At 40.5% G+C, this 12,952-nt stretch overlaps 2 protein-coding genes across 2 annotated transcripts in view; one reads left to right on the top strand and one right to left on the bottom strand.

Annotated features, from left to right (window-relative positions):
• LOC309713967 (uncharacterized protein) overlaps positions 1-12,952 on the top strand; it is a 279,275-nt gene that overhangs the window by 12,946 nt on the left and 253,377 nt on the right. The window lies entirely within an intron of this gene.
• Positions 44-10,476, bottom strand: LOC309713969 (uncharacterized protein). The gene is made up of 4 exons (XM_082545977.1): positions 10,272-10,476; positions 7,875-7,980; positions 6,273-6,953; positions 44-4,608 (listed from the first exon to the last, which is right to left on the bottom strand). Exons 2-4 carry the CDS (start codon positions 7,890-7,892, stop codon positions 3,991-3,993), a joined length of 1,317 nt encoding a protein of 438 aa, XP_082402103.1. The 5' UTR covers positions 7,893-7,980; positions 10,272-10,476; the 3' UTR covers positions 44-3,990.

Here is a 12,952-nt window from a genome sequence, read left to right as displayed (position 1 = left end):
TAATTTCCAATAAGAAAAATGTTTCCTTCCATATTTTTACCTTTTTGTTTCACTGATGTGATTATTTTTCTTCATTAAGTTTTTCCAGTGAAAAATATCCATTAACTTATACACACACACACGATACCGGTGTTTGCTTACCACAGGAGTGCACAAAGCAAGTTTGGCATAGCCAGTGTGATAGGTGGCTCAAAATAAGCTAAAACCGTTTAGTTCTAAAGTTGAACTAATAGACGCTTTCAGCTGCTCCTCTATTTCCACAGAAGTCCCAAAACAGATGGATCCACATCACTTGGCACAGAATTTATGATGCAACCTCCCATTTGTCTGAGCTTAAAGTCCACAAACCTGGCCTAATGTTTCGTTCACTATGACCTGAAATTAGCAAATCAGCCCATGAACTCACCAGGAAACAATTTAAAGAGGTCCAGGCAGACAGATATTTACACAGGAGCTTAAATCTTTTTTGCAACCATAACTATCGCCCCCTGGTGGCCAGCGAGAAAAAAAATATAGGTTTAGGGCACTTTGTATTGGCTTCACCTTTCAGACCTGGAGTTTGAAAAGAGACTAAAGAGGACATTTGAAACACCAGCTGAGTCTCCATCAGCACATAAAGAAACTATTGATTGTCCCCACTTCAGTCAGAGACGTCACAGAGAAGCATGCAGTGAAAGGAAACACTGCAAATACCTGAACTCTGTTACTCACATCAATTCAGGTGTTAATCTATTTGTTTTGTGAAATTACATACAATTCCTTATGATCTTGGGGGATAAAAATCCTACAAGTAATATTTTTTTCTCATTTGTGCTCTGTTAGCTGAAATTCCAGCAATAAACACATTTAGCAGCTAATCAGCAGTAATGAAAAGATGAAAGTGTTGCACTCGACATTAATGTGGCCTTGTGGCACACCCGTCTGCTGCCACCATCTTTACATCATCAAACACTTCAAAACTAATGCTGGGCACAAAATTTCAACTGTGGAAATCTAACGTGCAGATTTTGTATCTGGAAAAGTATCGACTGAACTGAAGAAATTATCGACGGTGGGACTGAGTATGTGTGCTGTACATCACAATGTTTTGTTCAATTTTGTTAACACCAGTGAGGTTTTTCTTGTGGTAGTGTTTTTTTAAAAACTTTTTTTAACTCTTTCTCTCATTAAGTTGAAATTTGTAATTTTTTTAAACCTGAGTAAGCTATGAGAGCAGTTGTATGAGCTGTAGTTTATGTTTTCTGTTATTCAACTGAATGAAACAGCATAAAGAGTTTTTGAATAAAGTGAGACATGTTTTCAACAGTAGATGAGTCGATGTGGGCTTTTAACTGGACTGCTAGGATGAGTCAGGATGTTGGGTTAAATTTGATTTGGAAAATAACTAAAGCTGTCAAACAAATGTAAAGGAGTAAAAAATACTGAATTTTCTGCAATAAATCTTTTAAAATAACAGCTGTAAAAATGCTGTAAAAAGACTATAATCTTAAAATGTGAGTTTAAGGTTCACCATAATCCAGTTTGCATTTGTTCCAGGTTTGCTGTACTGCAACCTTAGAGATCATCATGACTACATTTGACTTGATTCACAGAAAGTCTTAATGAAGGAGGATTTACACCTTTCTTCAACAGGAAGAGGAAATATATGCAGGCACCAGCTACTGACAATGTGACACATTTAATCTCACTTTATAGGATTTCTGTTCCTTTTTCTGTCAAAGACAGAATTATCGATGAACATAATTTAGATAGACGTGTTTGGCAGTTAGCCTCTGATGGTATGTCTTGGCAGAACGGACCCCAGCTGTGAAAGGGATTAGAGTAGGACCCCTAAGAGCCTAGATCCTGATGGTGGAGACGAAGGTGGTTTATATGGAGCCTGAGTGAAGAGGGGCAAAGAAGAGGAGGGGGTGGGTTGCACAAAGGCGTCTGTAAAGGCCAATGGCAGATGCAAGGTTAGATTTAAAGTATGGGGCATGACTGCTGATTGGTCTGGTGAAGGCGGAACTAGACCAGTGATAACACAAAGAGTTTGACAGTGTGGGAAAGTCAGAGTGATAAAGCTTAGATTTAGCTGGCAGCACACTCCAGGCCTCAAGGGTCAATGACCTGCAGGTTTTAGATCTCACCCTGGGTCAACACACCTGATTCAAATGATTGTTTCATTACCAGGCCTCTGGAGAACTTCAAGAAATATCGAGAAGGTCATTTAGCCATTTAAATCAGCTGTGCTGGATCAAAGATACATCTAAAACCTGCAGGACACCGGCCCTTGAGGCCAGGTTTTGGACACCCCTGGCATAGATCTTGGTTATGGAACTTCATTTATTTATTTATTTATCTTCACACCACATTATGGCTTTATAAGTTCTACTCTGAGTTCTAGTTAATTTTATTTCACCATCAGTTATTTCATAATTTATGGACTTGAATCTTGCTTTAACTTTGGATTGAACTCTTTTATCTAAGACACAAAAAATGTTTACTGTATGTCAATAGACACCAATAAAACATGCATGAGACAGAGTTGGTTTTCAAACCTTTTTCCATCACTTGTCAGGCTCCCGTTTACAGATCAAAAAGACGAGAAAAAGGCCAAACCTCCTCAACCTGGTGAAACCAAACTACAGATGCTGGACCCAGGGCGGATTAGGACTACATGTTTGATATGGATACATCATAGATTCATAAGGTTTTCACTGTTAACCGTGCTAATTTCAGTTACTGCCCCAATGCACTAATCAATGGAGAATTTTGGATTGACCTCGAGGCGAACCAGACTGCATGAGACACGTTTATAGAGCAAAAGACATTGAAATAGTTTTTCGTTTTAAAGCGAAAGTAAACTTTATTGTCATCTCTGCTATATACAGTACAGTATATAGAGATGAGACGACGAGGCTCCAGTTCCATTCAGTGCAAAAAGAACAACAATTAATATAGGAAGAGTAGGAATAAATATACACTATAAGACTAAGGTAAGGGGAGTAAATATACACTTTGAGGTAAAAAAAAAGGTTAATTTCAGTCTAACTTTACAATTTAGAATTGTGATTTAAAGTGACCTTGAAGTGGTTTAAAATGACCAACGTAGCAGCTTTACAGTTTACAGTATGAGTGATTTAAAGTGACCTTGAGTGAAATAAAGTCACCAACATAAGCAGGATTGAGTGTAGGATTGTAGGATGGGTCCAATGGCTGTAACGATAATATACGATTATTTCTTTATTTTTCACACCGAAACATTTAATAAGACAAACTTTAAAGTTAATTAAATATAGCTACAAACTAACATGTGGGCAAGGTTACATGAAACGAACTGAGCCTAAATTAGAAACCAAAACTAAAAGATTAAATCATTTGAATTAACTGAAAAAAACGAGTCAGGAAATGAGTCTCAGTGCTGCCATATTTATCAAAATAAAATATCGAATGGCTTCAGGTTCAGGTTAGATTCGATTATTTGTAGGTACATTTGGTTTCCACTGAGCAACTCATCCATGTTAAAATGAAAAACTTTCATTAATCTTTGGTTCTCTTCCACAGCATGTTTATGTCTCTTCTTCATCCCAGCTCCCTTCATAAAAGGGACTTTTTCCTTCCCACTGTGGCCAAAGCACTTGCTCGAAGGGAGTAAACTGATTGCTGGGACAAAGGCTTTTACTTCTGCGGGCCACCACTGTAAATAAGTATTACACAGAAGTACAGCCCAGGTCTAGTTCAAATTTAAAATTATACTGGTCCCATGGTTAGTCATGTATGCCACAGCTCAGAACGCCAGGGCCTCTGACTACCACCTGGTCCAAATAGCACTAAACCCATATGGCACCTCCTGTTGGTGGTGAATGTCTGTAGTTTTCAATGGTTGCCACTTATTAAATACAAAGAGTATCACTGCCAGTCCAAAAGTCATAGCTATGTCATAAGAACCAGGTGTGACATTAGCTGACTCTTTACAGGGGTAAACAGTCAGAACTATGTGGAGCCTGATCAGGAAGAGGTTCTTTCTGTCTGTTCAGATTTGTTGTGATCCAATGGCAGCAAAGATTTTAGTCCTGCATGATCATGCAGATGTTTGGTCAGAGCAGATAATGAAGTGAACGGTTTTGCACATTGGTCACACTGAAATAGCTTATTTGCAGAGTGCGATCGTTTGTGTTTGGAGTATGAACTGAGATTCTTGAAGCTCTTGTCACACTGGTCACAGCTGAAGTTTCCTTCAATGTGTGTACGTTCATGATCATTACGAGTATTTGCACGAGAGAAGCTTCTGTCACAGTGTCTGCACTTGTATGGTTTCTCTCCTGTGTGGACTCGTTTATGAGCTTTAAGCTCACCTGCAGTGGTGAAGGATGACCCACACTGGTCACAGAGGTTCGTTTTAATGCTACTGTGAATGAGTTCATGGCGCTTTAATTCGCCTGCTGTGGGGAAGCCTTTCCCACATTCTTTGCAGTACTTGAGTTTGTGTCCAGTGTGTCTACGTAGATGTATTTTTGGGCTCCTTTGCCAATTGAAAGTTTTTCCACAAATGTCACAATGAAACGCTTTCCCACCACCACAGTGATGACAGGGTTGAGAACTGGATCCATCTGTGTCGCTCTGCTTCTAAACAAAGACACAAAGACAGAGTAAGTCAGGGAATTTCTTCAAAATCTTTTTTCCTGAAGGTTGCCTGAAATTAAGAGAATCTCTGCCAATGTCCAGTTACATTTTACTATGTCAGTGATAACTAAAAAGTAAAATATAGTTATTGTAGGTATACCAAAAAGAATACAACAATAACACTCATGTACTTTCAACTAATGCGTTCACACCGAACGCATTAGAAGCGACCAGAGCTTCAGGTTAACATATAAAGTCAATGGAGGAGCGTGATGAAGTGCGACAGATTTGCATCGCAAAAAACACTTTTCTGCCTGATTCGCGCAAAAAGAAGCCTGGCTGATGCGTTTGAAGCGCGAAGTAAAATACGCACTGCAGTTTGTGTGGTGCATTTTGTGCATTCCCGCTTATTGCGTCTACCGCTTGAGTTGGAAAAATCTGAACTCCAGCGTCAAGTCGCGCCGCGAAAACCAATCAGGAGCCTCCAGGGCAGAAACAATGTTCTTATTTTTCTCCTCCTTCTCCCTGAGGCTCTTCCACTTTAAGCTGGGTCCTTTTTATTCCTGTCTCTCTGTAAATAGTTATATTTTATATATTCATGTTTAATGTTTTTCAGTTTGAGCATCTTAATATTGTTTCAAATAAATTTTTGTAATGACTAATGTGTAAAGCGTCCTTTACGCCGCTGCTCTGCTCTCCACGGTGAATAGAGAAGGGAGACCCTCTCTTCAAACGCTAGATCGACAGCTGCCATCTGGCACTACTTCCTCCCACATTTCCGCTTCACGGCATGAAAATTGCATATTTTAAAGCCTGACCAGTTCGCTTTGGACGTGCTTCGAGGTGCGAATGCGCACACGACCAGTGAATGCACCATTACTCTAAAATTGTCACTTGAAATAACAAACTTAATGTTTCTTTGCAATATTAATCTAATATTTTTACAATTATGTAGAAATTTAGTGTTACACTTTTATTTTCTTTATATTTCACCACTTTATCATCATTGGACAATGTCTTCGATTAGATTAGGTGGCACTCATGGGGATCTTTTTATGGTTGACATTTTTTTATATGACCTCGTACAGAAGCTGAAGCGGAAAACTTGATCTCTGACAGTGGTTGAAATTCCCTCATAGTAAATCCCTCAGGTGCGTCAAAGATAACTAAAATGTGTTTTGAACGGAGACAGAAGAATTTGTGCCTCAAAAGTTTAGGTGTGGACAGTTTCTAAGGCCCACTTACCAGCTGTAATGGAAGTGTTATGAAAACATTAATGTTAACAACCAGCAGTGGCATCACAGCCAAACAGCCTACTTGAGAGTAGACTATTTAGTTGTGGTTGTTTTTTAAGTCTTATATCTTTATAATGACACTACAATTCTTTTTATTCTATGTAGACCAGACAGAAAATGAGTAACTGTAAACTCACATACAGCCACATTTTTACAGAAATAATCTTTTAATACCATGAAAGTGCCATTAAATAATATAGTTACATAAAGGTTTGTTTTGTTGACCTAATCATGAAAGAAACAAAACAAAAAATGATATTGAAATGTGATGAATCTCCTGTACATACAGCATAGTTGCTAATATTGTAACAAAATTTAATAAGCAGAGTTGTTCAAACACTAAAACTACAAGATAAAAATGTAAACACATACCTCGCAGTAACTGCACTTGTAGAGTTTCTTCCTGGTGTGGATCTGTTGGTGCGCTTTGAGGGAACTTGGATCTTTAAAAGCCTTATCGCACACGTCACATTTATAAGGTCTCTCTCCAGTGTGAGTGAATTTGTGGATTTTTAAGTCTCTGTTTGTCATAAACACTTTTCCACACTGTTCACAGTAGTACACATCCTCTTTGGTGTGAATGCGTAGGTGTGCATTTCGGTGCCCTACTTGGCTGAAGGTTTTTCCACAAACCTCACAGCTGTATGCCTTAATTCCAGAGTGGGCAACTTGATGAGTCCATAAGCCGCTACGGTGAGCAAAGACTTTACCACACTGATCACAGCTGTACTGTTTAACGCCACTGTGGATACGTTTGTGCTCTTCCAACCCTTCTTTCCGAGAGAAACACTTCCCACACTGATTGCAAGTATGTTCTTTAACTCCACTATGAATGAGCTGGTGTCTTTTTAAACTTCCAGGCTGTCTAAAAGACTTTCCACACAAGTCACAGCTAAACGATCTCTCTCCAGTGTGAATGACTTGATGTTTTTTTAATGAGACCTTCCAGGTAAAACCTTTCCCACAATCGTCACAGGTGTATGTTTTGTCTCTCTTTCTTCTGTGAGGTTTGTCGGCCTCCTGAGAGCGCTGACTTCTCGCTCCATGTTGGTCCTGCAGTGACAGAGATACAAACAGAGGCAGTGAGTGAAATGCAGTCGTGGAACAAACTCAACCTTCAAACTTCCTCCATTAACACGAGCTTTAAACCTGATGTTGAATCATGGCAGTTGCCAAATACCTTGTGGATTACCCCAACCTTCTGGTGACAGGAGCATACTTTACTATCAATTATTCATTTTTCCATAACTTAACCATTAGAATATCTGTAAATGGCTATACCTAGTGTTTAGATTGAGATATTAATTAAAATTATACCAGACCCCTTATGACAAAGAAGCAACTAAAAGTGGTAAATATCATCTTATGTTTCTCATCCCCACCCAGAACAAGCAGTAATTAGTAGAGTGAAGCTGATTAAAGCAGGATTATCACGATGCTACAAACTCAATCTCAATACCCAGAAAATTACCTGACTGCCAGAGGGAGGGGAAAAAGAAAATCAGAACAATACTGGACCATGAAAACGTATCCAGCTACTATCCTGTTTATTTTCTCTACTTCTAGTCATATTTCACTGCTGATCAGCTGAGAGTTGTTGGGTGGCACTCCACTGTTTTAATCCTATGATATTGTCGAAATGGGAGCTTTAAAGACTTCACAATATTTCTCATAAAGACCAGGGCTGTCACTCTGAGATGTTTGTAGATCAGATTATGTTTAAATGGGAAATTATTACATTTAAAATTTGGGGGTTTAATATGAATTTCAATTTTCTTAATCTGCTATTTTAGTGTCCTGTTAATGTGTGATCTTCTTATTTCATCTATTAACTTGATTCTTGTTTGTATAGGTATGAATGTGTAGCCTGGGGCTAACACACAGCAGCCGATGTGGAACCAGCTCCCAGTTTAGATTTGAGAGCCGATGAAGTGCACCCAGATTCACCAACAGAGAAACTGATATTTTTCTCACCTTTTCTGCGAAACTCATTGTTTCCTTTGTAGTGAGTCAGCTGAGACCAAATAGCTGAAAATCTTTCTCTGCTGCTCCGTCAGACTCTTCTCCTCCTGCTGATCAGCTGGGACAAAGAACAGATTTTTATTAGACAACGAGACTACTGAGAGGGACTACAAAGAGAGAGAATACTACACTGGCGTCCCTTCATTGACTCTCTGTTAAATCGAGAAGTGAATTTTAAATCTTCCTCCTCACATACAAGGTCTTGAATAATCCGGCCCCATCTTAATGACCTCAAAATACCATGTTTTCACTGCAGACCACTTTGCTGCAGGTTTACTTGCCGTTCTTATGATATTTGAAAGTAGAATGGGAGGCAGAGACTTCAGCTTTCAACCTCCTGTTGCCCCTCTCTGCTGCAGAACTAGCTCCCAGTTTGGATTTGGTAGGCAGATTCTACTTTTGAGATAAGCTTCACAACACTCATCTTTGATCAAGATGGATGTCAGTGTAAACTTTTTACATCACATTTAGCTCGAGATTGAATTTTGTGTCATTTCTATACAAAACCTAACACAAGTATAAAAAAGTGCTTTTCATAGGTTTTTTTGAACCACAGAACTTTTTAGCCTGAAACACAGTTTTTTGCAAAGTCAAACTTTAGTGTACCCATTGTACGACAAGGCCCAGACATTTTTCTTTCCTTCTCGGTTTTGTTACTTTAAAATGATGAAATGATGAGCCAAAAGTGCATTCATGCCTGTATTTCCCCAATAAAAACTCGAATAACAAAAAACTTACTTAAAATTCTCCTGTTTAATAAAACTTATAGTTAATGTTGGATCAAGTGACCCTGAATGCTTCATTAGTTATGCTGCAACAGGCTCATGCTGCTAAGGCCTTCCCATGATGCAATGAGCACGTCTTCACACACCTCTTTTTTTAATCCACATGTGTTAATGTGTCACTGCTGCGTTCTTTGTTATTATTAAACTCGGTGTGTCTTCTGTCCCATCTCACCCCTCCCATAGCACATTGGTGCATCTCCCTGAGTCTGGCGGACATGCACAAACACATGCACATGCTCAGTGGAGTTGCAGCTTCTATGTGAGGCTTTATTAATTGCTCCTTGGGGATAAATAAAGTCTTTCTGATTCTGATATAGCCTAAAAGACAGCATGTTTGCAAACATTAACCAGATTTGTGTAGCTAGCTACATAGAAACAGTGAATATCAGCTTCCTCTTAAGCTGGGCTTTTACTCCTAGCTCTGTACATGCTCACAAAAACAGGCATATCGGGCATCAAAATGACCCCTATGAGTGCACAATACTCTAATAAGCGACCTTATCAGACGGTGATACAATGCAGATGACAAGTCTGTAAAGAGAATCAAAGTGTAACAGTAAAATTGCTACATTGTTGCACATAACACGCTCTTCATTTGTAACCTCACAGCTGTCCAGTAGAGCTCTCAAACTTTAAAATGGACACATTTAAACATTTAATGTTATTTAGGCATCCTGCCACAAAATATGACCAATAATTTTAACACCTGCTGCTATCAAGTAAAAATGTGATATTTCCAAGTTGGGTTTTAAAAATTTAGTAACTCCCCTGCAAACAACCTCCCTGGCTTCTGGAGTATAGATAGCCGAGTTCCCCAATTTCAGCTTAAGCCTAATTTTCTCCTGGCCTCAACACACAGACCGCAGTCACCGGTGCATGTCTTTCTTTTTGTCTCCTGCAGTTTGTGTTTTGTCTTATGTGTTGTTACTGGTATCTCTATTCTCTCCTCATCACTCTCACTGCTGTCTGCAGATCATTTTAGGAGTTCACTTCCTCTCATGTGTTCATCCACAGCAGCTGGACAATAAAGTTTATAGTGACCCTGATACTGCAGCAGATCGCTCTCATCCATTTCCTGTTATCACTTCAAATAGAAATGAGGCTGTAGAGGTTTGGTGCAGGCAGAAAAACAGCTGCAGGGACAATGAAAAGACTTTTCTGCTCCAACTTCTCTACAACATGCATGTAGACAAAATGAAATCAAACCCAACATTTAATCCACAACACGATTAAAAACATGATTCTCCCAAATCACCAAGAGCTGCACATTAACCACCACAATATATTTTATTCTCTGTGCTTTCAAATATGAACACGGTTTACTTTCATCTCTGTTTCATTAGTTTTTGTTAACATCTTCCTGTGCATCACAGCAAACACTCAACTTCTCCCAGCATGCTGAGCTAATGATTAGTTGGTGTTTTTCTCCAAACACTCTCTCACTCTTCTCTCAACGTGTTCACAATAAACTGTGAACAGACACCGAGGAGAGCAGCAGAAGACCTCATTCAGGAGCTAAACTCAACATGAACTGAACTCACAGTAAAGTTAGCTCGGTGCTTACCTTTAGATGAGCCCACAAACCGAGAGAAACTCCGCGATGAAGCTGCAACTCTTTCCAAACACACGAAACAGATCAGGGAGCAGAGACCCACGTGGTTCACGCGGTTGTCAGGTGCGATCGTAGCTACAGGTGACGCCACGCGCTGTTTTCTGAAGCCGTTTGAAAGCATCGGGACGAGCGTTTCCGCGGTCGCCATCTTGGTGATAGAAAACCCACGTAACTTTGGAAGCACGGATCTGGCTGTGAAACGGCTTGCTCATTGGCTAATAATTTGTGATTGACAGGCTCCTGTCCAATGAGCATGCGGAGAATATCAAATCCGATTCTTCTTATTAAAATACGGTATGACCAAGAGGATCCCTCAGGGATGGAGAAGTGAACTTGATTGAACTGTGATTAGCAGAGTCGTAACAGCTTTGGTATCTGTAAGAGCCAAAGTCAATGTTTATGTTTTGCTTATTTGTTACGGTGGCACAGGTGTATAGCTTTACCTGCGTCTTAGGTGATGGCATGTGGGTGTGGTCACAGTCTATTTACCTGATGCAGGTGTGTTGGGTGAGTGGATGTGGGCAAACTTTTCTGTTGAGCGTCATTTTTTGGCACACCAGTTAATCCATGCGCTATTTGTAAATTGATTGAAAGCGCAAACGTTTGTTTTTGTTTTGTTCTTAAAATAAATGCGCAAAGTACAAGTCCGACTCATATGGATTATTGGAGGCGCGTCACAGGGACACAACCAACTCAGCCGGCCGCGGCTTTATTTATGGATGAAAGTCGCAACAGTATCGATCTGATACTGAGTTACTACAGGACGGGTATTCCTGATGCTAGTAAATGCAGCTTATGCGGGCTCCATATTGTGTCATGATTTCTGAGATTAATTATCTTCAGTTTACAAATTATGAACACATACACCAGTTTAGCCTCTGTACAAAACCACAGCGGATTTCCAATCAAGTGCAGATGTTTAATTTACTTCAAACACAGTCCCTATTTCCAGAGGCTTAAACGTATTAATTAAGGACTATCCCATTTCATTCCCCACAGTTTTTTTGAATGAGACATTCACTGACCCTGTCTGAAGTGACCCGAAGTCACCTGCACATCTGTTTGGTCTGCTTTTATATGAAGTGCATGAACCATCACTGTAACCAGTAGCGGTTTTTGATACGGGCGGTTGCCCTAGTGGGCATCGGCAAAAATAAATAAATAATTGCTCGTACTCATGCTGCTCCAACATCAGCCAGCGCATATTGGGAATGGCATGGGCACCAATCGTTTTTCTATCGCCCATTTGCTGGGAGTAAGGGCGCCCTCCGTTTGCGAGGTGCGCCTGCTGCTTGCGGCACAGAAAGGAGAGGGCGGGGCGGCGGGGGATTCTCTGACCGGCTGGAGCAGCATCTAATAACCGACTCGCAAAATAAAAACAAAATAAAAACAAATCAACAAACACTAAAACACCAGACATCATGATACAGACTTATAATTTGCACCCATGTTTTTCCTCGGTGCTCCTGCTCGCTGCTGAAGTCAAAGTAAACTTTATTGTCATCTCCGCTACAGACAGTCCAGAGAGACGAGACGACGAGGCTCCAGTTACAGCAGTGCAAGTAAACAAACAATAAATATAAGAAGAGTAAGAAAATAAATATACACATTAGGACTCGGGGTAAAGGATCAATAACAATTTAAAATGTATAATTTACAGTTTGATGATTTAAAGTCTCACACACAACCTGTCGAAAGGGGCGGGGCCGGCTGCTTCCAGATAGAGCACATTTCATTCATAATGATGTAAATCCAAGCCCATTATGTATTCATGATTTGAATCCTGGGTTGTGTGAAATCCCAGAAATAAAACCTACACAAAGGGAATCTGTGAACTAAGGTGTAGGTCTGTTAGGTTATGTTGTGGTGATCCTCGAGTTGAGGGATGGGTGTTCATACTGGAGTGCAAAATTAAAACCAATGGAAGATGTACAAGAAAAGTTCAAAGCCATCAGGTGCTCAGTTTAGAAAAAATAGAAAAGGGTGATAACAGGGTTCTTGCCATGATAACAGGGTTCTTGCCATGATAACAGGGTTCTTGCTGATCGGAGCTGGCTTGGCCCTGACTTATCGGAGAAATAAGAGAGCGGAACCAGCTGTTCAAACCCCCCCAAAGCTGACCGCTGGAATTGAAGCGATGGGACGAGGCGCGGCCTCCCACACCGAACGCAGCATGGTTAACACCTTGGAGACGCTTACAGCTGCCGTGAAGACTCAAACTAACACCATTGAGTGTATGATGGGATACATCAGAGAGGGGCCTGCTCACAATAACACCCTTGAGCGAAAGTTGGATAACATCGCGGAACGGCTCACTGCAGCTGTGGGGTCTCAGAACCAAAAGAATGACAACACCACGGAACAGAAGCTTGATACCATCATGGGGAGGCTCGCAGCGCTCCAACGGGAAATCGAGGCCCCAGTGTCAGAGTGCTAAATTCGCTGCTCGCATAAAGGAGAAATCAACAATATTCAACATTTGGACACCACGGCGCCAGCTGCTAGGCCCAAGGCTGGAGCCCACCAAAACAACTCCCTGATAACGACTGTGTGATGACTATTCTTCCCATCCCATGAAGGACACCAGGATCGGCTGGAGGACTGTTTACTTAGCCTGATACAGCGAAGGACAC

Source organism: Aulonocara stuartgranti, assembly GCF_965226115.1.
Source record: "Aulonocara stuartgranti genome assembly, chromosome: 9".
Classification (NCBI taxonomy): Eukaryota; Metazoa; Chordata; class Actinopteri; order Cichliformes; family Cichlidae; genus Aulonocara; species Aulonocara stuartgranti.
Note: the sequence above shows the minus strand (reverse complement) of the source record. Positions and strands in the feature narration are given on the sequence as shown.